Genomic DNA, 23681 nt, shown 5'->3' with positions numbered 1-23681 from the left:
CAAATATTGAGCATTTTACAAGGCAGGCACTAAGCAAGGCATTGAAAATATGATGGCAAGCGAAAAATAAAAGGTCACCACCTTCATGGACGTCTAGCAGGGGGACGGAGTTTAAAAAACACAATATATTATGTTCATATTGATGAATAATCAATTACCAACTGAGATGCATGCTCTGAGGAAAAAAACACTATTCTCTGAGAGCACAGAACCAAGGAATCTTCTTTAAAATTAGGGCGGGTTGTGAGTAGAGGGGTTAAGGAAGGCCTCTAAAGAAAGTAACAGTGAATATCAATTTGGAGGCATGAATAGGCAAAGTGGAAGCCACAAAGGCATTCCAAACAGAGAGACTGGAGGGAGCGTGAGGAGTTTGAGGAATTGAAAGAAGCAATGAAGTTGGAAAGCAGAGAATAAGATGAGGAGTGTGAGTGAGCAACAGTCAAGGCACAGTGGTAACAAGACCAGATTTGCCATTTTGGAAAAATTACTCTAGCTGCTATATGGTGAATGTATTAAAGTGGGGGGCAAGAGAGAATGGAGGGTGGGAAACTCTTGCAATTCTGTAGGTGAGAGTAGAGTGGATTAGCGTGGTGGTACTGAAGAGGGAAAAAGTAAACGAATTGCAAAGAATGAAAAATATTAGGAGTGAATGAGAGATTGTAAGGGGAGGAAAAGTGGGGTTTGAGAACAACTCCTGGTTCTTGACTAGCAGAATTCACTGTAGTCACGGAGAAAATCTACCAGTCCCGTGCACTTGAAACCATAGCCCATTGTCCCAACGTCCATTAGAGGTCACCATTCCACTGTAACCCGGGTATTGTAGGTTCCCTCAGTTTCACACCCCTGCCTGCGGGTAACAGGCCGGGGACCCTCCTCTCCCCAGTCCTCCAGGCCTGTGGTGTTGAGTGAGTTCCAGTGACACTGGTTTGAGTCCTGTTTCTTATCCGTGAAATGGAGACCACACCTCAAGGGTTGCAAAGATCCTGTGAGAAAAGGATGGTTTGTTTGTTTGTCTAAGATTTGTTTACCTAGAGAGAGAGAGAGGCCGGGTGAGGCGGGGGTGAGGAAAAAGAGGAGAGAGGATCTCAAGAGGACTCGCCACTGAGTGCAGAGCCCCACGTGGGGCTAGATCTCACAACGCTGAGATGGAGACCTGAGCCAAAATCAAGAGTCGGAGGCTTAACCGACTGAGCCACCCAAGTGCCCCAAAGATGGTTTATTTTTATTATCGTTAGGCTCAGTTCTATTCCTTCCAGCCCTCTCTGTCCGTTTGGAGGCGCTTTCTCCTCCCAGGCACAAAGGCAGAAGACGTTTCCTATACAGGTCTGGGCGCTCTCGGGTCAGAGCCCGGTCTGGGGATCCGGCCAGCCTCCAACACCGTTAGCTTCTTTCAGGAGTGCCAACGCGCCCCGCGAAGCCGCGAGAACGCTCCTTCTCCTTGCAATCTCCAGACCTCGCGAGAGTAGGCAGCGCCCGTTGTGGGAAGGACTCGGAGCGCCACGCCTTCCCCGGCCTCCGAACGCCCTCCTCCTTTCTCTTTTTCCCGCCTCCCACCCCGCGCTCCGCTCTCGGATTGGCTAGCTGAGTCGGGTCATTTTTTTTTCCTGGCCAGAAAGAGGCTCGACAACTAGCCCCGCCTTCTGGCCCCGCCTCCGAAGCCTGTGGATTGGGCTGCTCAGCCAGGTGTCACGCGCCTCCGCGGGCAGCGCAGAAGAGCCAATCAGGCGCTCCGCGTATTTTACAAACTGGGGAAGTAGCTGCAGCTGAAGCCAGTCAAGAAAAAGCGAATCCAGTGGGGGGTGAGCCAAAGTGGTTCCGAGGAAGGTGCGGCGTGGAAATCTTGGACGGACTGGGGGGCTGCGGGGCTCATAGGGAGGAGAGGCCGCTCGGGGCCCTGGAGTGAGAGAGTAGGATCGGGGTGCCTGGAGGGAGCGGCTTCCTGGAGCGGCCTTGGAAGCATCAGGTCTTCTGGGCACATGGGTTTGGGCGGAGGTGGGAGCTTCAGGAATGTCAGAACTGGTGCTCCGAACTGGCTGACCTTTGATCGCAGGTCCTGCTTTTCTTCCCATCTCAGCTGTAGCAGTCATGACTACCCTCCAGGCTACGAAGGATCCTGTCCTCAGGGGTGTATCTCCTACCCCTAGCAAGATTCCCGTACGTTCTCAGAGACGCCCACCTCTCCCCACAGTCAAACCCTGCGCCCTGGACCAGGAGAACCAAGATCCAAAGGTAAGAGGGGCCTGGTGGGTGAAGACAGTACCTGCAAGGAGACATTACATACCACCAATGCACCCCAGAGCTGAGCCCCCGCTTTTTGTCTTCCCCTCCACCAGAGATTGGTGCAGAAGCCCAACCTCGACTCAGCAGGCCCCGGGCCGAAAGTCACACATCAAACAGAGAAATCAGAGAGATCGGTGGGGAGCACTCAGCTCCGGAACCCCTTGGAGGAACTGAGGCCTAGCCCTGGGGGACAAAATGCGGGGCCTAGGCACCCTCCCCAGACAGGTACCTGTTGGAGGTTTGAAAACACACAGTCTCCTTATGTGGGCATGGGGGAATGGGGTGGGTGCAGTCTGCTTGGGAGCTTTCCACTACCCTGGTCTCCTGCATACTGTAAGCAGAGTCTTGAACCCTGCTCCTGGACATCTCTCTACTCTCAGAAGCCGCCCCTCCCTCTTCTAAAGCCTTTTCCAGTTCCCTCAGTCACAATCAATTGCCATGTGTGCTAATACTTTGTAGTTCTTCTTTTATAGCATGTCATACTTTGACTTGAGCCTGTCACCTCTCTAGAGTGTAATGGTGACTTCTTGAGGCTGGGGGCTTTCTCATTCATCTCTGAGTCCCAGTACCTGGAACAGTGCCTTACCTAAAGTAAAGTTCAGGGTGCCTGGGTGGCTCAGTGGGTTAAAGCCTCTGCCTTCGGCTCAGGTCATGATCCCAGCGTCCTGGGATCGAGCCCTGAATCGGGTTCTCTGTTCAGCGGGGAGCCTGCTTCCTCCTCTCTCTGCCTGCCTCTCTGCCTACTTGTGATCTCTGTCAAATAAATAAATAAAATCTTTAAAAAATAAAATAAAAAAATAAAGTTCTATGAACTTCTGTGAGCCGAGTTCGATAATATGAGTCTCTAGCTCACTCTTGCACCTCAGGGTGACTACGTGGCAGCCCCGGGTCCCCTCAGCCTTCCTCCTCTTCTCACCTCCTCTTCTCTTGCAGAGGCTCCAGGGACTGTAGAGTTTGTGGCAGACCCCGCAGCCCTGGCCACCATCCTGTCAGGTGAGGGGGTGAAAAGCTGTCGCCTGGGGCGCCAGCCCAGTCTGGCTCAGAGAGTCCTGATTCGAGGGAGCCAGGGAGGCACCACCCGTAGGGGCCAGGTAATGTGACAGGATATGAGGAAATCAGGCCTGTGTGGACGGAGGAGGGAGTCCTGAGCCCGTGTTGATGACCTCATTTGTGGTGTCAGGGTGCCCGCGCCTCTGCATATTTAGCCCCTAGAACCCCTGCCCACCGACTGGACCCTGCCAGGGCTTCCTGCTTCTCGAGGCTGGAGGGACCAGGACCCCGTGGCCGGACCTTGTGTTCTCAGAGGCTAGAGGCCCTGGTGAGTGCTCTTGAGGGGCTGGGATCCTCGGTTCTTCTGTGAGCTCCTCCCTGGGACCAAGCTGGCCCTGAGGAGGGAAGATACTTCCTGACGAGCCAGAGCGGTTGTGGAGGCTGATGGGGCTGGTGGTGAGGCCTGAAGGTTTGGGGCCCACGGCTGACTCTGCTCTTTTCTCTTGCTCCCGTGGGTTAGATTCCACCTTCAGGACCTTCCTTTCACCCCTCTGCTCACCCCAGTTTCCTGGAGCTAAGAAGAGTGACAGGTGGCAGCAGCCGGTGAGGAGAGGATCATTTGGAAAAGAATGATCCAATGTCTGATACAGGGGTCCCTCAGAGCTAGAGATTTCCTGTAGCTTTAAGACTCCCCAGCAGCCGAGGAGGGAAAGGGGGAAACCTGTGACTGCCCAGGCTGAATCCTTAGAAGAGGGTTCAGGCCTCTACAGCCAGGCCTCCGTATGACATCTGTTTTTTTCAGGTTGTGGGGGGAAGAAGGAACAGAAATGAGAAATGCTGTCTGTTTTGTTTATTAGCTAGAGCATAGACTATGGCAATAAATGGGACTTGGGTTTGATTCCTGACTCTCAGCGCTTACTAGAGTAAGCTTACCTTACCCCCCCGCCCCAAGCTTGTTTCTTTAATCTGTCAAATGAGGGTAACATTTGTATCATTAGAGGTTTTTGTGCAAAGACTTAAATGAGATGATGTTTGTAAAGCACTTAGCAAAGTGCCCAGCTCACACTTGGTACTCAGTGACTGCTAGCTGCTGTCCTTATTGTCGTCAGGACTTCAGTGAGCCAGACCTCAGGATTACTCCTGGAGACCCCAGTCCCGCCTGGTGAGTGTGTCTGGCCACGGGGAGAAAAGAGGGGCAGATGGACTGCTTAAGTTGGAGAAAGCTCAGTGGGTGGGGAGGGGGCTCGAGGGGAAGGCCACATCAGGAGGAGCCACCAAGGAAAGGACCATAATAATAGGCCAGAGGTTGACCAGTTCCACTTGTGTCAAAGGAGGTAGTCCCCACTTCAACCCTTTCTCTGCCACTTACTTTTAAGATTTACCTTCCACTCTCTGTTCTGTCCTCAGCCCTAAGAGCCACCATCACACCCCTAGCCTACTTGGGGTGTTCAGATTAGTAAGTGATTACTGAGATGTTGCTGGGCTCCAAGGGGCTGCTAGGCGGGTCCCACTGATGGTACAGTGGGGGCTGTCAAGCTGACTTACCCTCTTTGGAGGTTCCAAAACCCTATGCCAGCCGTTGATGTGTGTGCCAGCACTACAGCAAACTTCCTGTCTCGTCCTAGCTCCCTCTCTCCCTGAAGGAGAACATGAAGTTGTTACTCGCTCAGATGAAGGAGGAGGGGGCCCCCTAGGTCTGGCCCAGCGGGTACCATTAAGAGAGATAACCCACACCAAGGTGAGATGAGATCCTTCTGGGTTGCGGGGAGAAGGGGAGATGTTTGGGAGGAATTCTCTGGCATTGGCCAGCACTGAGGATTTGTGGGTGGGGGTTGGGATGTAAATTGAGTCTGTTTGCCCCACGGGCCCAAGGCCTCTCCAGAGTAGGTCTAGTCTCTGCTTACCAGCTGTCTGGAGCCTGGGGCTGAGAGGTCACAGTCTGGCATTTATTTGTGTCACACAGCAGATCAGTGCCGAGAGCAAGGCAGATCTGACATTCATTGACTCCACAAGTGTTTGTTGACCACTTACTATGTGCCAAGCAGTACTCTAGGTTCTGGATACACAGTAGCAAATAAGTTCACATTCTAGAAAGGGGAAACCATAAAAAAAAAAAAAAAAGTAAAATATATAGCCTGTCAGGTGGTGATGAGTGAAAACAAAGTAGACACTGAAGGGGGTGTGGAAGTAGGGGAGCGGGTGTAGCAATTTCATATAGATTGGTCAGGGAAATTAATTGAGAAGATGACATTTCAGTGAAAACCAAAAGGAGATGGGGAAGTGAACCATGCAGATATCTGGGGGAAGAATGTTCCAGGCCAGTTGAACTGCAGATGCAAAGGCCCTGAAGCGGGAATGTGCCTCGTGTGTTTGAGGATCAGCAGAAAGGAGACTCCAGCCAGGCTGAAGCAGAATAAGGAGGACAACAGGAAGTGAGGTTAGGGTGATGGCAAGATCAGATTGGGTAAGGATTTAGAATCAGTGTGAGACCTCAGCTTTTCCTTGGAATGCGTGGAAAGCCATGGGGTGGGGCGATGAACAAGGGAGAGACAGGATTTGATTAGTTCTTAAAAGAATCCCACTGGCTGCTGTAATGAGGAGACATGGGAATGCAGAGGGGGAGCGATCACTCTTCCACCTTGTTCCTCCCCACAGGACAACAGTGCCTCCCACCTGATATCCTCCCCTGGCCGAGTGGTGCCACCGTCCATCACCCACCCATCACCCTTTGGACGAGCTCAGCGCATACCCTCTCCTGGCCCCTCAGCTCCAGTTTGTATCCATCACTCCAGAGGATGGGGGTTTGCTGGGCAAGGGGAGAACATTCTGGCGGGATCCCTGCCAGGTCTAGCTCTTGGTCCTGCTCAGCCATCCTCCTCTCTCCCCAGCCCTCGTATTCGGTTTTGCGGCGCCTTGCCATTCGTCCCAAAACCCAGTTCACACCCATCCGAGCGACCCCCAGGGTTCAGCAGGTAAGAGGGAGCAGGGGAGGTAGCTGACCTAGGCCAGGGTGGGGGAGGAAGGGAATGGATGGGAACAGGGAGAGTTACAATGTCCCCCTTCTGTCCCAGGCCCAGGGTTTGAGCGGCCTCTCCCCTCAGTCATGCCCTGAAGAGCCTGCCCTGCCCTGGGTATGTATCTGAAGGCTTTCGGTGCTGGGATCCCAGCAGTCTGAGGCAGGCAGGCTCCCCAGAGAAGCTACCAACTCTCCAACACTCCGTGCTCCTCAGCTGTGCCTCCTGCTTTAAGTTTAGGGCTTTTTGACTAACCTGAGCCCTTCCTGGTGTGGGGTGATCTCTTTCCTGCCCCAGACCGGCTTCCTCACACAGCCCCTCTCCTTCCCTGTGCCAGGAGCAGATTGCAGTCCGGTTATTTGACCAGGAGAGTTGTACAATCGTGCAGGAGGGGCCTAGGAAAGCCCCTGTGGCAGCTTCTGACCCTAGTACACCCGCCACACTTCAGGAGCTGAAGATGCAGGTGGGTCTGCGTGTGGGCCTGATGCCTGCCTGACAGCGACAGAGGATGCGAACAGGACAGTGTGGGTGGAGACTTGAACCCACACCTTGACATCCCCCTGAGGGCTCTTCTCCTCCCCACAGCGCATCAGTATCCTGCAGGAGTTGTTGCGACAAGAGGTGGAAGGGCTGGCTGGGGGCAAGTGTGCCCCCCTTAATGGAGGTTCCTCTCTGGAAATGGTTGAACTTCAGCCCCTTCTGGCTGAGATTTCTAGAACCCGGAATGCCCCAGAGCAGAATTCAGGGGCCTTACACCTTCCTGGACTGTTCCAGCGCCCTGGGCTACCAGAGCCCTGTGTTCCAGAGGAGTGTGGGGAAGCGCAGCCCTGCCCAGAAGCAAAGCCGGAGGCAGTTCAGCCCTGCCTTGCAGCAGAGCCAGGGTCCCCAGAGTCCAGCCATAGCAGGGAGCCTGGGATACCAGAACCCTCTGTCCAGGAACAGCCTGTGGTATCAGAGCCCTGCCCTCCAGTAGAGCCCGGACACCTGCAGGCTGACTCCCATAGGCACGCTGGACTCCTAGAGCCCTCCCCTAGGATAGAGCCTGGGGCATCCAAGGCCTGCTTCCTGGAACCGAGAAGTCCGGAGTCCAGCCCACAGCCCTGCCACAGTCAGTGGGCTCCAGAGATCACCACCCTGATCTTCTCCTCCCAGCACCCACTTTGTGCCAGCCCCCCTATTCACTCACTCCAGTCTCTGAGACCCCCAACAGGCCAGGCAGGTAAGGAGTTGGTTAGAAGGGATTCTGAACAAAGGAGGTCCTCATCTCTCACTAGAGGCAGGCCTCTACCTTGCACTGGGTGGTCCCATGCTTTCCTCCAGCTCCCCTAGCCTAGCCTAGCACTCCTTGGGAAGGAAGGGAGGAGTTGCCCCTCAAGCTCTGTGCTCCTAATTGGCTTGGCCCCTGGGGGTGGTGGGGCGCAGGTAGTGGGAAAGGGCTTTAGATGGTGGGAAAAGAGGACTCCAGAGCCTGCCCTGAAGTCTCTTTGGCCCTTGGCCCTCAGGTCCCAGCAGTCTCGCCCCTCGAACTCTGGCCCTGAGGCAGCGCCTTAAAGCATGTCTGACCGCCATCCACTGCTTCCATGAGGCCCGCCTGGATGATGAATGTGCCTTCTACACCAGCCGAGCCCCGCCCTCAGGATCCGCCCGGGTCTGCACCAACCCTGTGGCCACATTACTTGAATGGCAGGATGCCCTGGTGAGCCCCCCAACCACAGCCAAGCTGTGCCTGCACAGCACGCCTGGAAAATGGGGTTGTGCGGGTGCTGGGGAGAGAGTGGGGGCCGGGGGCCAGCCTCTGATCCTTTGGAGAGGGCAGTGGGGAAGGGTTGTTCAAGGATGGCTTCTGGGCTGTGACAGCCTTCTCTCTCCCCAGTGTTTTATTCCAGTTGGTTCTGCTGCCCCACAGGACTCTCTGTCATGATGCATCCACCTCCTGCCCTGCCTTGCTCCTTGCTCCTTTTAGCCCTTATTTATTGTCCACCCCGTGAGACTGGGAGCCCATACCCTTTATTCTTCAATAAAGTTTCTTAATTGTCGGAATGTCTGTTTCCCGCTGGGCCCATCTAGGCCAGCTACAGCTGTTGTTCTCCAGTTGCCCACACGGTGGCAGTGTCCTCCAGCTTAGAGGCGGGCCCTGGGCTCTCAGGATTCCCCAGGCTCCCTCACCTAGAAGCGGTCCTAAAGAGGCATCCCACTCCTGCCAACCTCCGCCCCTGCGCGTTGTAGGAGTTTGTGTGGGCAAATCTGGACCTTTCCGGACCTGCTCTTCTTGCTTTTTGAGATCAGTGCCCCTCTCGGGAGCCATCAGCAGCTCCTTCCTGCCCTAGAGCTCATCTTCTTACAGCTCCCCCTGCATCAGGCAAAAAGCAGAAGCACCGGACCCATATCTCTGGAACTCCCGCCCTGCCTTGTTAGTGTCATTCTGGCTGTTGCCTCCACGCCAGTAGGAGGTCTCAAAGCTCTCCGGAAGCTTCTGTGCCTCCCTTTCCATATCAGTAGAAGCCCTGGGCTACTCTCCTCCTCTCTTCCCCCAGAGACGGGACTTGCCAGGAATAAGTAAACCTTTGCCTCTGGCAGAGAGTGGTAGGACCAGAGTCCTTGACAGCAGTGAGGGAAAGGGTCAGTCATTCTCCCCCACTCTGGGCACTAAGTTAAGAAGCACACACGTTCTCCAACTTCACTTTATTGGGCGAGGCAACAGCAGCTGTAGCCCCAGGGCCTAGGCAGGATGGGCGGGAAATGGGGACTGTACAGAATGAGTTATAAATGCTAGGAAAGAATTCACTGGTTCCTCCAGTTCACAGGAAGGCTGCTAGGCCGGAGTCTGGAGCCTGAAAATGGAGATGAAGGGAGGAGAGGATGGAGAGAGAAAGTTGTGACAGGGAACAAGCGCCAGCCAAACGTTTCCTCTCCTCCCACCTGGATGGGCTCCTGTTTCTGCTCACCACCCCCGCGCGCACAGGGCCGCCCCCGAATGCCGGGGCTTCCTTTCTGCTTGCAGCTCCGGGTGGTAAAGCTGTTCCCCAGCCCCCCGCAGTAGAGATGGTCTCCTCCGCAGTAGAGATGGTCTCCTCCGCTTTCACAGGCACGCAATCTGACCCTGGGGGGGCCCTTCCGGAGCCGCTCTGCTCCTCCTCAGCACGGCCTCCTCCTCTCCCCAGCCACTTCGACCCCTGGGAGCGTGAAGAGTCCACCCAGCAAGGCTGCGTCGGGAGCGGGAGGGTCCGCCCCGCCGCCAGGCTCTCAAAGGAAGGGGTGGCACGTTGGGTGGGGTCGGCTGGAGGTGGGTGGAGAGGGGAGCGGAGGCGAAGGGCGAGCGGGGGCGCGGGGGATGGGGCCCTGCTCAGTCCGGGTAGATGATGAAGCCGGAGAACGTGCTGTACTTGTTGGTGTTACCGCCGTGCACCTTCCCACCGTCCAGCTTGATGAAGACTTCATCACCCACATCCAGGTGCAGGATGACACTGTTGCTGGCGTAGTCGTAGTTCTGGTCCGCGTCCTGAGCGATGGCGCTGGCCCGGACCTGGCGGAGGAGAACACAACACGCCGCTCAGCCCTGTGGCAAGAAGCGTTGGGCGGAGTAGGTGCACTGGGCCCGCGAAGGCGGGGCGAGGGGAACCCGCTGCAGGGGCTGGGGAGGAGAGGGAGCGCGCGGGAGACCGCTGAGCTTCTCAGGCACTGCCACTCCCCAGCTGTGCGACTCGACAAGTTTCACGCCTTCTCTGGTCCTCAATTTGAAGTAGAAGATGGGAGGTCATAATAGAGCCGACCTCATAAGGTTGTTAGGATTAAGTGAGTTAGTACATAAGAAGTGAGTTAAAACAGCGCTTTGCTCCTAGAAAACGCTCTATAGGGTTTGCTATTATTAGCATTCAAACAATAAAATTAGCCTGTAGGGTAATTGCTAAGATTCTGAACCCACTCTGACCTCCTGAAGTTTCATTCCCTTCCCTCAGTGATAGGGCACAGGTGCGTCTGTAGCCTGGGAGCGAGCGTGCGAGACATGGGAAAGTGCAATGATGCGTTTTCGCCTCTGGGTGCCCTTTCCCCTTCTGGCGCCCAGTGGCGCTAGGACATGGGGGTCGCCTTCCGCCCCAACAGGTAACCTCTTCTTCCCTCTGGCCTCGCTTCTGGTCGCCTAGGGCCGCCAGCCCCTTCCCCAGCCCCCCTCTTCGTGTCCCGCGGGGGCTGGTTATTAACTCATTAATTATTCATCATTATTCTAATCACTATTTACCGTCCCCAGGGCCGCAGCGCCCGCGCCGCGGAATACAGAATGGGAGCAGCGCGGCCCCCGCCCCCCTCTGAAACCGGTACACTCTAGATAGACAGTCGCCCCCTCCTCCTCCTCACAAATACCCTGCATAGACCACACACACCTATTCAAGGCCCCATGCAGATAAACACTGATCCATTCTCCCACCCCGCACCCACAGACACTCGCATCACACACACACACACACACACTCACTCCCTTACACACAAATGGCTGTCACTCCCATGCAGGCACACATAGAGTCTCTCTTTCCTTGGGTCCCTGGGGCGGCCCTGCTGGGAGGAGACCCCAGTGCAATGCCTACTAGTCCTGGAGCAGCAGGGTGCTGCAGCTGGAGCAGGACCCGGGTCCATACCTCCAGGACCAGCAGGCCTGATGTGCCACGGTCCACATCTGGCGCACGGGGCATTCAGAGGTCACCGCTTAGCCCCAGTCTTACCCCCTGCAGCTTGTGGGGCCCAGGTGCCTTGCCCAACCCCCATTCCGTGGCGTCTCTTTCCCTCTCTGCATGTCCCAGTCCTCCCGCTGAGTCCTTGGAGCTATTCTCCCAAGTCAAGGTGGCAATGACTCCAACTCTGACCACAGGGGCAGGAGCAGCCGAACCTGGAGGCCAGAGGTTGCCAGGGAACCTCTGGCCTACAGAACCAGTCCAGGGTCCAAAGCTTCTGCTTTATCTGTTCTTTGCCTCTTTCCCCTTCCAAATCCCTTTCATCATGCTGCCCAGCTGGCCGGTGAACTGCCACACGATTTCCACCTCTGCCTACTGACTCAGTATTAGCTAAGGGTAGGGCCAGCTCTAGAATGGTCTGAGGCCCTGGGTGAGTGTCGTCTTTCTTTTTTGCCTTTTACTCGGAAATACAAGCTGAATGCCCCCAACGAGAACAGCTGCCCACTGCCGATTGCCAGAGACCTGGATTCCACGCTAATTCAAAAGAGCCAGACTGTAGGTAGTTCACCCATCCTGAGGCTGGGAAACCCAAATGCCGGAAAGGCTGCCTCAGAAGAGAGGGCGGCCCAAGACAGGGCAAGAACAGACGCTAACTGGCAGGATGAGACACCAAAGAAGTTTTGGTGTAGGGTTGCCTGTAGTTGGAGAGTGAGGATAGCAGCTGCAGAGACATTAAGCTTTGAATCGTAAGTTCTGAGTCTGACACCATTCTTAACGCTCTGTGAGACCCTGGGCAGGTCATTTCCTTTCTCTGGCCCCAATTCCTCTTCGACTGAATGAAACAATTTGTAAGTTCTTGGCAGCCTGGCGTTTCTGGATTCAGTGACGCTGTTGGGGGGAAGGGTTCGTATGCAGCCCTCAGGTGGAATGAGTGCAGGGAGATTTAGAAAGCTGCCAGGTCTGCTCTGGGCCTGGGTCGGGGAGGGGCACCTCACCTGTCCATTCTTCATCAGGTCGGCCCACATGCTGGTGCCGTCACCGCCGCGCATGAGTACATGGTAAGCGAAGAAGTAGACACCTGGCATGGGGCAGGTGAACTTGCCGCTGGCCGCCTCGTAAGCGTTCCCCACATTGGTGACCACGTCGTCGAAGCGCAACACCTCGTAACCTTCGTGTGGCCGCCGCAGACCCGCGTAGAAGGCGATGCGAGGCACGTAGCCGGCAGGGGGCGCCACCCCGCCAGGGCCTGGGCCGGGAGGACCCGGTGGACCTGGCCTGCCCGGCTCTCCTGGAGGCCCTCTGGGGCCTGGGGGGCCCGGGGGCCCTCGCAGACCTGCCTTCCCGCGCCGGCCCACCTCTCCCTTGGCGCCCGGAGGGAAAGGGGGCACGGAGGCGGGCGCGCCGTCGGGTTCAGGGCCTCGCGGCCCGTGTGGGTCGCATACCATGCGGCAGCGACCCAGCATCTCATAGTGAGCCGGCCCGCGGGAGCTGTGCACCAGCAGCGGAATGGCCACCAGCAGCAGCAGCACCATGGCCACCCCGACGGCCGCGCCTGCCACCCGCTTGCGGCGGCTCAGCCGCGACGCGGCCAGGGCCAGCAGATCCTCCTCACTCTTGGGCGCAATGGCGGCGGAGGCCCGGGGCTCTCCGCGGGCCCCGGAGGCGGTGGCCGGGCTCGGGCCTGGGTCGGGATCCCCCCGACGGCTGCGCCCGGCCTCCCCGCCCCTGCGGGCTCCCGCCTCAGCGGTGCCGTTCCCCAAACCTTCCGTCAAGGCGGAGGTCCTCCCCGTGGGTTGGGCCAGGGGGCTCCCGACGGTTCAAAACCCGTGGTCCTCTATTACCCTCCCGTTCAGCCTAACGTTCCCGGGCGCCTGAAATCAGCGGCTTCTCGGACGGCCGGTTTCTTACAGATCTAGGATGCCTGCTCTCCGGACAGCTGTTTTCTCAAGGATGGCGGCGCCTAGGTCCCCGGCTACCCAGACGGATCGCTCCTGGCCGGAGCCAGGGACTACTCTCCGAGCTCTGGACGTCCCGGGCTCCGCGCTGCGGGTGGCGCCCTCCGGACTCGACCTCCTCGTAGGTTTGCGCTCTGGCTCTTGGCGAGCACTGACGCACCTTTCTACCCCAGCCGCGGCCCCAGCCCCTGCTAGAGCCCTGGACCCGCGTTTCTCTCCAGCTGGAGCTCTCCCTCTCTGCGTCCCTAACCTTCCTCCCCTCCCTCCCGGGGCGGCAGTGCGGGTGGTGTGAGCCGCTGCGCGGCGGGAGCCTCTATAAGCGGCCCGGGGCGGAGCGACCCCTGGCGCCCAGAGTGGGAAGCGCGGGGGCGGGGCAGGCAGAGGCCCCCACCCGCGTTCCCCCAGCTTCTCGGTTCCTGCCTGTTCTGAGCCGATTCTGCAGGAATTCACTGCCCCCACCCTATCCTTACTTTCACCCCACCCTGAGTTTGGTATTCCCAGAGCCCGGAGGAAGCCAGAAATAGATATGGGATAAAAAGGGGTCGACATACACACACATAAAGAAGACAGACAGAGGTGGATTCCAGAGCTAAAAAAGCACCCCCTCCAAAGAAAGGCCCACAAACAGGAAGGGTGATAAGAGATTGAAATACACCACCCCACGACCCTCAGTGCCGTGACCCAATAACACATGGTAAAGGCTTCAACAAGTACATGTTGGCCTGACCTGGAAAAGGCAAATTTCCAGCCACCCCTACCCTCGACCCCCAATGTTGGGGGACACAGAGCAGCGAAGAGGGTGAAGGAACGAGAGGGAAAAACAGATCAGGCTTGAGTGAGCAGGAAACCGACAGGAAAGCAGAGAAGAAGCGACAGAGAAATCAAAGAGACAGAAAGCCAGATAGAGACGCAGAGACAGAGACAAAGCTTCGAAAAGAGACTAAGTGACAGGCCCAAAGGGGGTGAGGGAGAGACAGAGACAGAGAGAGAGAGAGAGAGAGAGAGAGAGAGACAAGAGCGGAGACAGGTTGACAGATCAAGAGAGAAATGTAAATGGCGCGCTGCAGAGAGACACCCAGGTCCGTGTTTGGACTCCAATGTGACATATCAACTGTGGGGAAGATGCGGGGGCGGGGCGGTTCTTCCAACAGAGTGGTAGGCTCCGGGTCTGTGCGATGTGACAGTGTGCTGGCAAGTGTGAACCAGGCCATGGTACCCTGGCCTTGTGTGTTTCTGGGTGAGTGGGATTGTGGATTGTGTGTTGTCTTTGTGTGTGTGTGGCAGGGGCAGTGGGAGGCACTGTTTGAAGAGAGGCTTTTTTACTTGGTTTCCTCTTAGTCCCTAAATGTGGGGCCCCATGAATGCCATGTTTCCTATCTTAGGACTGAAGAGTAGAGAATCTACTGGGGAGAAGGAGTCATAAAGCAGCTGTAGTCTCTCACTGGCCCTCCCCTGCCCAGCCCCGGACCACCCCTGCCCCAGTCTCAGACCTTGTCCAGCTGCAGCATCTCAGCCTCCTTCTCCTTCCCAAAAATCTGTGGTTAGATGGAAACCCAAAGAAGTTGGATCCCACATAGTAAATGTTGGAGGGAGGGATTTGAAGTTGGTTATGCAAATTAACACAACTAAAATGCAGATTAAATGCTGGGCACCCTCCTGTGAGAGGTGACTGTTTCTGTCATTCGGAGAGACCAAGAGGGGACACAAGCTTTGACAGATCCCTCTCTGTGTGGGGTCATGGTCCAGGGAAAAAAGCTTGTGGCTCCATCTTTCCTTAGGGTCTGGCACCTCCGGAGGAAATTTCTTGCCTACAAGGGACCCCAGGGCCAAAGGTTTGGGAAAGGAGCTCCGGGACCGGCAAAGGTGGCGATGTTTGGAGACCGTGGAGGTGGACAGCTGCAAAGGACGTCTTATTGACCAGGATAAGCCAGGGCTATAATATACAGGAATAAGTTGTGCAAAATGGAGGGCACAGGGCATACCAAGGCATGGTTATTGGGTAGAAAGTGATTCACCTCATCTTGTTTTCTGTACCCCTTTCCTGAACCTCCCAGCCCATAACAGTGCAGGAAGAAAGAGGTTGCTGAGGCTCCGGCCCGTGTGGAGGGAGGCCCCTCATGCTTGAAAGGGTTGTGAGAGAAAGGATTGGCAGTCAGTGGGGGAGGGGCCTTCTCCTCCAACCATAAATACAAATTTTATTCAAGGTCTTTGTCGCCATTTGTCTTCCTCGGGGGGCTGAGGGCCATGTCGGCCCCGTGCATGTCTAATTCCGGAACTGCTCCCCCAGGCTGGATGATGGATGGATCAGAGAGGAGAGAGCAGGCCGGTGCTAACGCTGGCCTACCCTGCCCGGTCCTCATGCCCCATCGTCCTCAGGTCCTGCCATCCTTCTCTTTCCTCCACACCCCTCCCCTGCCCTCCCTCCGCTGACCAGAGGCCTTCACTGCTCAGCCCCATTCCCCACCCCACTCTCCTACTCACCGAGACCCTCTTTTTGAGCCCCTCACCTCAGCCCCTTTCAGGTCCCAGCCCTCTTCTCTCTGGAGCGTCCCTTCTCCCATCCCCAGCCCAGGCTGTGAGCTGCGGTGACCAGCAGGGCTGCAGGCGGCAGCGGGTCTGTGTGGTGGGGGGAGCAGGCTTGGCTCACAGGGAGCTGAGGGGCCAGCTCCATGAATTTATTCATGTTCTGTTGCTCTTTCCCCACGCTCTGGAATGAAGCTGCCAGCTCACCAGGTCCTTATTGCTTCCCCTGCAGCTGTCACATTCGGCCGATGAGGGACCTGGGTAGGGTCAAGGCCAGCCAGTGCTCCTGGGGCCAGAAGCCAAGTGTCTGGGCTCAAGAGGAAATGCTGAGGCCCAGGCTGGGGTCTGGGACGATTTATCCAGAGCTCCCCAGGCAGCCAAACTGGGAGGCCCCAGGGAGGTGGTGTGGATGGGAATGGGAAGTAGGCAGAGAAGGGTGTGCTACAGAATGTGGCCAAGAGTGGTAAAGGTGGGGACGAGTCTGATGGGGGAAAGGGAATGGAAAGGAGGCCTTTAAAGAGTTCCCTATCCTCCCCTCTTTACAAGCACAGCCCAGGGGTGCTCTGCTGGCTCTGTTGGAGAAGCATGTGACTCTTGATCTTGGGGTTGTGAGTTCAAGCTCCCGCCCCACTTTGGGTGTGGAGCTTACCTAAAAATAAATAAGTGAAATAAAAGCACAGCCCATGCTGAATCCTACCTTAACCTCCATCCTTGACTCTGCACTAACCCTGACCCTAATCCCAAATTATGCACTTGACTCCTCTCCAGTCCTGAAATGAATTCTGACTCTACAACCTGAGCCTAAATGGAGCACATCTCTCGTCTGTCTTGTCCTGGAACCCAGGGGTATCCCAAGAATTTCCTCCAGAGTGTACAGCCAGGTGTGCATCAGAGTTCTGAGGACCAGACTTTGGATTAGCATGTGATTAGCATATGATTTGCATGGGATATAGGCTTTCTACTCTGAGGAAGTTTTTGTGTTAAAATTTTATGAAGTCTAGTGGAAAGGTCCTGGCTCCTTGAAGGTCCTCTCTTTTTGTTCCTTCTCCCACACTCCTTGCTACTGACCCAGACCCCCTCAAGGGAAGAAGAGGAGTGAGGAGATGAACAATAGAGGGCTGATGGGAGGAAAGATGCTAGCACTATGGCCTGTCCCTATCACTAGCTGGGGAACCTCCATAAGCCTCAGTTTCCTCATTTGTAAGAGGAGAGAAACCAGTGGGCTGGTGTCACATTAAGATCTAAGAAAGCACTTTTGTTTGCTTGCACTCTCTCTTTCCTCACTTTTTGGGGTAATTCATAGTATGGTCCCCAACCCCTCACACACATGCTGGCTTCCAGCTCCCACATGTAAGAGGACACAGAACTGGAAACAGCCTGGGTTGCCTCGTACCAAGCCCCTGGTATGACGAGGAAGGAACTTTGCCTGCCTGAGAGGACAGGGGATAACATGGAAATGGAAATTATATAACTGAGTATTTGCTGTATTTGAGGGCTTTTATATACAAGTTCTTACTGCATCCTCACAACACTCCATAAGAGGTGGATATATTGTCTCCATTTTTACAGATGAGGGAATGGCCCAGAAAGTAGAAATGGCTTGTTCTGTATCACCCTGTAAGTGGCAGGCCTGGAACTGGAGTTCTGATCTCAGTGCCCCAGGGAAGAGACATGGAGACGGAGACAGTGCAAGGGGGAGAGAAGCAGGGCAGGAGTGAGGAGCGAGATTTGAACAGGTCTCAGAGGAGATCTATGTGTGTGAGGCCGAGAGGGCAGGGCCTAGGCTCAGTGTCCTTCATCCTCCACCCATGCTCTGGGGGACCTGACACCCAACAGATGCTCCATTTTTGGCTAACGGTGGGTCGAGGAAGTTAGCTACGGAGAGCAGCTGTTCAAAAGAAGAGGAGTGGGCAGAGAATAGGGATGGAGAAGGAAACAAAACGAAGCCAAAGAAAATTGTTTTCAAGAGACTAAAGGGAGGAAAACTGGCCCAGGCAGGGGAGTAGCGCTGAGGGCCACTCTCCTTCTCCCACCATCTGTAGGAAAACAGTCTCACACTTTGCCCCATTGCGCGGAGAGACGGCAGACCTTCGCTGCAGAGGGACAGGGCCAATATGCCACCGGGCCTAGGGCTGCCACTCCTCCCGGCACCGCTGCTCCGGGCAGCCTCGGGTTCAAAGGGCCGCGCGAGCGCCCACTGGACTGAGGGTAGGCTCCTGGTTCCCACGCGGACGGGGCAGAGCCTGTTTCCAAGGTGTTTGTCAGGCAAGATCGCGCTGCTGACTTACTTCCACAGCCCTTGACCCCTGGCCAGGGGCGTCTCCTCGCCCTGGCCTCGCTCTCCGCCTCCTTTTGCTCCCCTCCTCGCCCCCACCATCCGCCCGCTCCAGCCTCCAGTTAATGAAATGTGGCGAGCGGCCGCACAGACAGCTGTCAGAACCCTCATTTCTCCGCGGGGATATTGGATCCGCTCTGGGAGACCGACAGGTGAGCAAAGGAGGGGGTGTGCGGGGGACCGAGGGAGGGGCGCCAGCTGGCGAGAGCCCAGAGCCCAGGAGGCAGCGCCTGAGCTCCAAGCCTCGAGGGCAAGGCTAAGCGGGGTCGGCCCTGGGATGTTCTTTCTGCTCACGGCTCTTTCCTCTTCTCCAACAGGAGATTTAACAAGCCCCATATCCACCGCGCCAGGACCCGGGTCAACCCGGGACTCCTAGTCCTGCACCCTAGGCGGGCCTGGCTACAGCGTGCGCCGCGCGCAGTGGCTATGAGTCGGCGGCCGAGGCCCGGTGCTTCCTCCCACCTCCTTCCATCCCTTCCTTCTTGCTCCCCCTCCTTTCCGCGCTCCCTCCCCGGCGGCCGCGGCCTTTATTAGGGATTCCGCGGCTGTCGGTCCCGCCATCCATCCTGTCCGCCGGCAATTAGGCGGCCAGACAAAGAGCAGCTTCGGATGGATGAGGGTCCCGGCGGATCGGAAATGTGAAGGGTCAGCGCTGCCGCCCGCGGCGCACCCCGCTCCCCCCTCCGCATAATCACCGGCCGCCCGTCACTCAGCCGGCCGCCCGGGGAGCTCCGGGGCCCGGGCTGGGGAGAGGGCGGGGGTAGGACTACAGCCTAGGCTCCTAGGGCAAGGCGAGGACGGACCTGCAACAAGGGCTCCTCCTGGGGGAGAACTGAGGGCTGAGGGAGGCGGGAGGCACCTGCAGGAGAGAGAGGGCAGGATATGGCCCCGGGCGTGACCTGAAGGCGGACTGTGGGACAGCTGCCTTGGGGGCTTCCAGTGCGGAAGCAGGGATCTAGCTGCCGAAGGGAAGAGGGTGGTGGGCCAGGCGCCCCCTGCTGGGAGACTGAGGGACGAAGCCCTAAGGGCATCCGGTCCGTACAGGTGGAACTGCGCCCAAGACGAGCTATCCTAGGGAAACTGAGGGTCTGTAGTCTGGTGCTCCTCCTATCGGAATAGAGTGATACTGCGTTCCTACTCCCCCATCTCTTAAGTGATATCCAACCCATCCACGTCAAATCCAGAAAAGCCCAAGGCTGGGCGAACCCGCACGCCGCCGAAAGGAAGTTCAAGGAGTCTGGGTTTTACTGCGGATTCTTTGGCGCTAGCTCCCAGCTGACAAATCAACATCTCAATCTGACAATTAGTGGTCGAGGTGGGGGGAGAGGGGCTCTCGCCGCCTGGGCCGCTTAGCCCTCCCGGGCGGCAGAGAGGTGGGCGGTGGCTGGCAGTGATGAACGACTCCGGGGGGGGCCCGGGGCCCGGAGCGCGCATTCATTACTCGACTGACAGGCGGACGGCGGGCCCGGCGAGCAGCGAGTGGACGTGCCGGGAAAGAGGCCAGTGGCAGGAGGGAGAGTCAGGGAGGCGTTTAATAGCCCCACCGACAGGTCAGCTCCCAATTCCTCGCCTCGACCCCGGTACTTGACTTCCTTGAGCTTGGCCTCTCAGGCGTTGGAGCTGGCTCTGGTTGTAGAATTTGGGGAGCGAGGGCGAGAACCTAAGCCCTCTCCTTGGGTTAGGCGATTTAAGGTCTAACCTCAAGAAAGTGTATGGACGTTTAGGACTGGGCGCTTCAGCCTGGCCTGGGAGGAATTGTTTGTGTCTGTGCACACAGAGGTGGCGTGGGTGACAGGGACTGATGAGTGTGAATCACACGTGGAAATCAGTGACAGTGTAGGTCAGTTTTAGGAATGTGTTGACCTGATTTTGTCAGCGCTGGTGTGTGTTGTGTGTGTGTGAGGATCAGCTGCAGCGTCTTCTTTCGTGTCTGTGCTGTCCCTATGCCCCCCCCCACTACTTGCTGTCAGTTCTCTCTCCAGTTCTGTAGGAAATGGCAGAGTGCACAGTGACAGCTGAGGTATGCTGGTGGGGGTGGGGGGGGATAGATGTTAACTGTGAGGATGCTGGTCTGGACAAGTGCTCCTTTCCATCATCTCCACCCCAAATATCACCCTTTCCCTATGCTTCCTGAAAGTAATGGATGCTTCTTCCAAAGCCTGGAGACCCAGCTGCTGAGTCCTGGGGAAGGAAGTGGCTACTAGAGTTTTCCATAGTCCACATCCCTACATATACAGTCTTCATCACATACAGGATGTGATCTCCAACACATCTTGGTTACCTAGTCTGGTGGTGGTCAGAGAGGAGGAGGTGGGTCTCAGGCAGCAGTCAGACCATCAGACTCCCAAGAGAACCCACCTCTTTGGGGCCTGGGCTAGGGGCCCCTCAGACCCTTATCTTTTGCTCCTCAGGTCCAGTTACTAGTTGACACCTTGGGAGAATAATGTTAATTCTAGTCTGATTCCTCTCTCTAATAACTCTTCCTTCACCTGGCTTTGTCCTCCCCCACTCTCAAACACACCAAAAGGTTAAGCCTGACTTCTTTTCCAGTCCAGAATCTCCTGGGTCTATAGGGCAGAGTTGGGGAAGATTCTGGATCTCTGATCTCCCGTTTTGTTCTATGTGTCTTTCAGCCACCTTCCCTTTGCCTTGCTCTTCCTCATAGCTAGGGTATCTCTTTGAGCCTCTATATCTTTGTTTCTGTACCTCTTCTTGTGTCCATGTTTAGGGATCGCCTCCAAATTTGTCTCCCTACATTTTGGGGTATGTCTTTGTTCCTTTGTGGCTTCTCTGTTTGGGGATATGCCAATGCAACGGTGAGGTCCATGGGAATGGGAAAGGGATCAGGGCTTCCTTCCTGCCCCCATCTAGAGGCAACTGCAACCCTAGGATGGCCAAGACCGGGTCGCTTCTCATTCTGGGCACAAGCACCTGGTCGATGCCCCGCTGTCCGCCCCCACCCCCGCAGCCTCCCTCCTCCAGCACCCCCTCCCAAGCCCCTCCACCCGCCTGGAAAAGGCAAATTTGACATTTTTAAATCCGGAGCCTTAGAGGGATCGATGCGGCCCGGGGGCCCCGCCCGGGGTCGATATTCCTGATTGGGAAGCGGCCGCTGCGCCGAGCCCGCGTGTAAATCACCCGGACTGGGGGAGGGGGCACCGGAGCCAAAGCGTCCCAGGCGCGCGGAGCCAGGCGGTCTCCTGTCCAGGGCCGACCCCAGGGCAATGGAATGAGGAGACCGACAGGCCTCAGAGACGGGGAGACAGGCCCGCCCAGGGGTTCTCCCCCCTCCCCCTCCCAGCTCTGCCAAGTCTGCGGGCCGGCTCCGGTCTCGCTTCAGCGGCCGCCACCCTCCGTTGCCTCTGGAGCCGCCGGGGAGGCCGGTGTCGGAGCCAGCCATGCGGCGGCTCCTCTCAGGCCGCTCCCGCGGGGCCTGGGCTTCGGCTGCGGCTGTCACGAAGCCGACAGGCCAGGCGGGCCGGCAGGGGCGGGCGGCGGGGGAGAGGTGCGGGGGGGGAGGAAGGCTGGTGGGGCTCCGGCTCACAGTGGGCGCGCAACAGATGTTTGCGCAGTTGAGGGACAAGGTGGTGTGGGGGCACCGAGCGGCTGGAGGGAGCGGGCGGGGCAAAGGGTGGACTAACCCAGGGGCGGGTGGGAGTCCGGTCATCCAGCGGGACTGAGCAGACACCCGAGGGGCGCTCTGGGGACTGCCGAGCTGGGATAGACCCCCTTCTGCTGTGACCCGGGTATCAAGAACAAAAGAGAATGGGAGAGCGGGGAAGTTTGGGCCCCACCTACAACCGCCTCGGCAGCCCCTGCCCTCCAATCCTCCCAGTTCTCTGTTGGGGAAACAGAGGCAGCCAAAGCTGGGAAGGTCCAGGAAGGTTAAAAGCGGGATGGGCAGCGAGGCTGAGGCACCGACCAGAGTTCCCGCGTGGGTCTCTGGATTCACCTGCCCTCCCTGGTCCGCTTGTGGGTTGATACTCCGCCGCGTCCCCCACCGCCGTTCAGGCCCTCCCCTCCCGCTTCAGCTTGTCAGATCCCCCCACTCCCCACCTCTCGCCAGTTTATAGAACAACAATTTGGGGAAAACAATCCGGGCCGAGTGACGGCCCCGTAATTGTGACAAAGTGAGTGCGGGCGGCTGGAGAGAGCGCTAGGGCGGGAGAGCGGCGGGGCGAGGCGGCGGCAGGGGCGCCTCCTGCCCGCCCCGCCGCCCTCTCGTTCTCATTCCGGTCACCTCCCATCCCTCTCCTTGACTCTTCTCCAATTCTTCTTCTCCCGGCCCCTCGCGCCTCCCTTCGCTTGTTCCTCCATCGCTCTTCCCTTTCCTCTCGGTAACGGCTCTTCTCCCGTCCCCACCCCGGCCGCCCCTCCCGCGGTGCGCTTTTTCTTCCCTCACTTCTCCCTCTCTCCTCCGCCCTGCATTCCTTTCTCCATCTACTCCTGTAGCCCTTGGGCCCCTGGCTCCCCCCGCACAATGCGCTTCTCTCCCCACCCAGCCCTCGCTGCCTAAAATCGAACCCTGAGCCGGGTCCCCCGACCACGACTCTCTGGGAGGCCAGCGCCGCCCAGCAGTCTTGGATTCCTCCTGCCTCAGAGCTGGCGGCGCGCTGCGCACCAGGGGCCAGGCGGCCTACCCCTTCCCTCCGCGTTCCGCCGCTGTCTCCCCCACCCCGCTTCCAGCGCGGGGAGCGAGTTTGTTTGTCCAGCGGCGCCCGCCGCCGCCCGAGCTGTTTGCCCAGCTTAGCGCGCCGCCTTGCAGAGCCGGCCCAATTAAGTCTCATTCATTATTCAGCGGCCTTCCGCCCCCGCCCCCCAGCTGGCAGCTCCAGCGTCGCTGTGGGGCCCCTCCCAGCCCTGGCCCCTCAGTGAGCCCTAAGGCGCCTTAGGCGAGCCGCGGTCTCTCCCCCGGCCGGGATAAGGGCTGGGGGGGCGGGGGGGCTGGCGGTGTGGAGGAACAGAAGCACTCTGTCCGCTACACGGAGGAGACGGGCGTGGGGGCCACCAGGCCCACCCTACTCCCGAGTCAAGGCTGGGGGACCTTGGAGATCCAAGCTTTTCCCTCCCCTTACAGGCCCCAGAAGCGGCGTGACTTGGCCAAGGTCATTGGGCAGAACAGGGACTGGAGCCCAGGTCAGTGAAGCGAAGGCATCTTGCATCCCAGCTCCTTCCCAGCATCGAGGTGGGAGGAAGGTAGACTGCTCTGGTGCGGCGGCCTCGCTCTCGCTCTGCTCTCCTGCTGGGACGCCCCTCACCCCATATCCGTTTTTGCTACTGTTTCTGCCTCTTGCCCATAGGCCTCAGGATATAGCGGAATTGGGGCTCCCGCAAGATCTGGAGGCCCCTCAGGTCTCAGGCTCAGGTCTAGATGTAATCCCCTTTACTGGCAGGCCTGGAGGTGGGGCAGATGAGGCAAACTCTGGGGGCTGGAGTCAGCCTTAGAGGAATTGGAAGTGGAGCCACGCAAGGCGGTCTTGAAAGACAACTGAGTAGGAAGAGAGCACACCCTGAGGTGAAAGACAAGTCACCCTCTCATCTGTAGGGGTGGAAAGGGGCGATCAAGGCCCATTTCTGCGTTTATAGGGAACAGCTCTTGGGAGGCTTTGCCCCGGCAACTGGACAAGGTGAGTGTGGAGACCCGCCCGACCCCGCCCTTCCGTAGACGGCAGCGCCACCTCGTGGTGGCGGTACCGCCGTGCGGGCGCGCAGGGCCTGGAGTGCCGCGCTGCGCCAGCCCTTTTGAGCCGGGGGAGATTGCATGAGCCCTGAAAGGCTTACACCTAGTTCTCCCTAAAGGACGGGCGAGAGGAGTCCAGAGGCCGAAAGGTGATCCGGAAGAGGCTGGGGCGGGTGGAGAAGGGTGTTTAGGGAGGGGCCTGACCCGGACGGCCCCACTTCCGTGACACAGCAAACGCAG

General features: G+C 57.7%; 2 protein-coding genes across 5 annotated transcripts; one reads left to right on the top strand and one right to left on the bottom strand.

The window, feature by feature from the left end:
- The first annotated feature begins 1716 nt into the window (after positions 1-1716).
- On the top strand, positions 1717-8320 carry TROAP (trophinin associated protein). 4 transcript variants are annotated; one of them, XM_032876871.1, is made up of 15 exons: positions 1832-1963; positions 2051-2229; positions 2334-2505; positions 3214-3371; positions 3461-3598; positions 3791-3873; positions 4380-4432; positions 4896-5008; positions 5926-6042; positions 6159-6242; positions 6342-6401; positions 6622-6747; positions 6870-7503; positions 7787-7980; positions 8158-8320. In XM_032876871.1, the coding sequence occupies exons 2-15, from the start codon at positions 2086-2088 to the stop codon at positions 8203-8205; spliced, it is 2124 nt and encodes a 707-aa protein (XP_032732762.1). In that variant the 5' UTR covers positions 1832-1963; positions 2051-2085; the 3' UTR covers positions 8206-8320. The 4 variants fall into 4 exon arrangements, with proteins under 4 accessions (XP_032732759.1, XP_032732760.1, XP_032732762.1 ...); XM_032876868.1 differs by lacking the exons at positions 1832-1963; positions 4896-5008 and adding an exon at positions 1717-1824 and having other exon boundaries at positions 2075-2229; positions 5926-6242; XM_032876869.1 differs by lacking the exons at positions 1832-1963; positions 4896-5008 and adding an exon at positions 1722-1824 and having other exon boundaries at positions 5926-6242.
- A 1146-nt stretch (positions 8321-9466) lies between these two features.
- On the bottom strand, positions 9467-12480 carry C1QL4 (complement C1q like 4). The gene is made up of 2 exons (XM_032876545.1): positions 11944-12480; positions 9467-9807 (listed from the first exon to the last, which is right to left on the bottom strand). Exons 1-2 carry the CDS (start codon positions 12478-12480, stop codon positions 9628-9630), a joined length of 717 nt encoding a protein of 238 aa, XP_032732436.1. The 3' UTR covers positions 9467-9627.
- Positions 12481-23681: the final 11201 nt, after the last annotated feature.

This window comes from Lontra canadensis, unplaced genomic scaffold (assembly GCF_010015895.1).
Source record: "Lontra canadensis isolate GAN:19392208 unplaced genomic scaffold, GSC_riverotter_1.0 scaffold59, whole genome shotgun sequence".
In the NCBI taxonomy this organism is placed as follows: domain Eukaryota; kingdom Metazoa; phylum Chordata; class Mammalia; order Carnivora; family Mustelidae; genus Lontra; species Lontra canadensis.
This window is presented reverse-complemented; position numbering and strand designations above follow the sequence as displayed.

Bases quoted from the DNA above. Each gene is read 5' to 3' on its own strand.
- C1QL4 (XM_032876545.1), bottom strand. From the start codon at position 12,480: ATGGTGCTGCTGCTGCTGGTGGCCATTCCGCTGCTGGTGCACAGCTCC. The intron at 9,808-11,943 runs GTGAGGTGCCCC...CTCCTCCGCCAG, and splicing joins ACCTGATGAAGAATGGACAG to GTCCGGGCCAGCGCCATCGC.
- TROAP (XM_032876868.1), top strand. From the start codon at position 2,086: ATGACTACCCTCCAGGCTACGAAGGATCCTGTCCTCAGGGGTGTATCT. The intron at 6,748-6,869 runs GTGGGTCTGCGT...TCCTCCCCACAG, and splicing joins TTCAGGAGCTGAAGATGCAG to CGCATCAGTATCCTGCAGGA. The intron at 7,504-7,786 runs GTAAGGAGTTGG...CTTGGCCCTCAG, and splicing joins ACCCCCAACAGGCCAGGCAG to GTCCCAGCAGTCTCGCCCCT.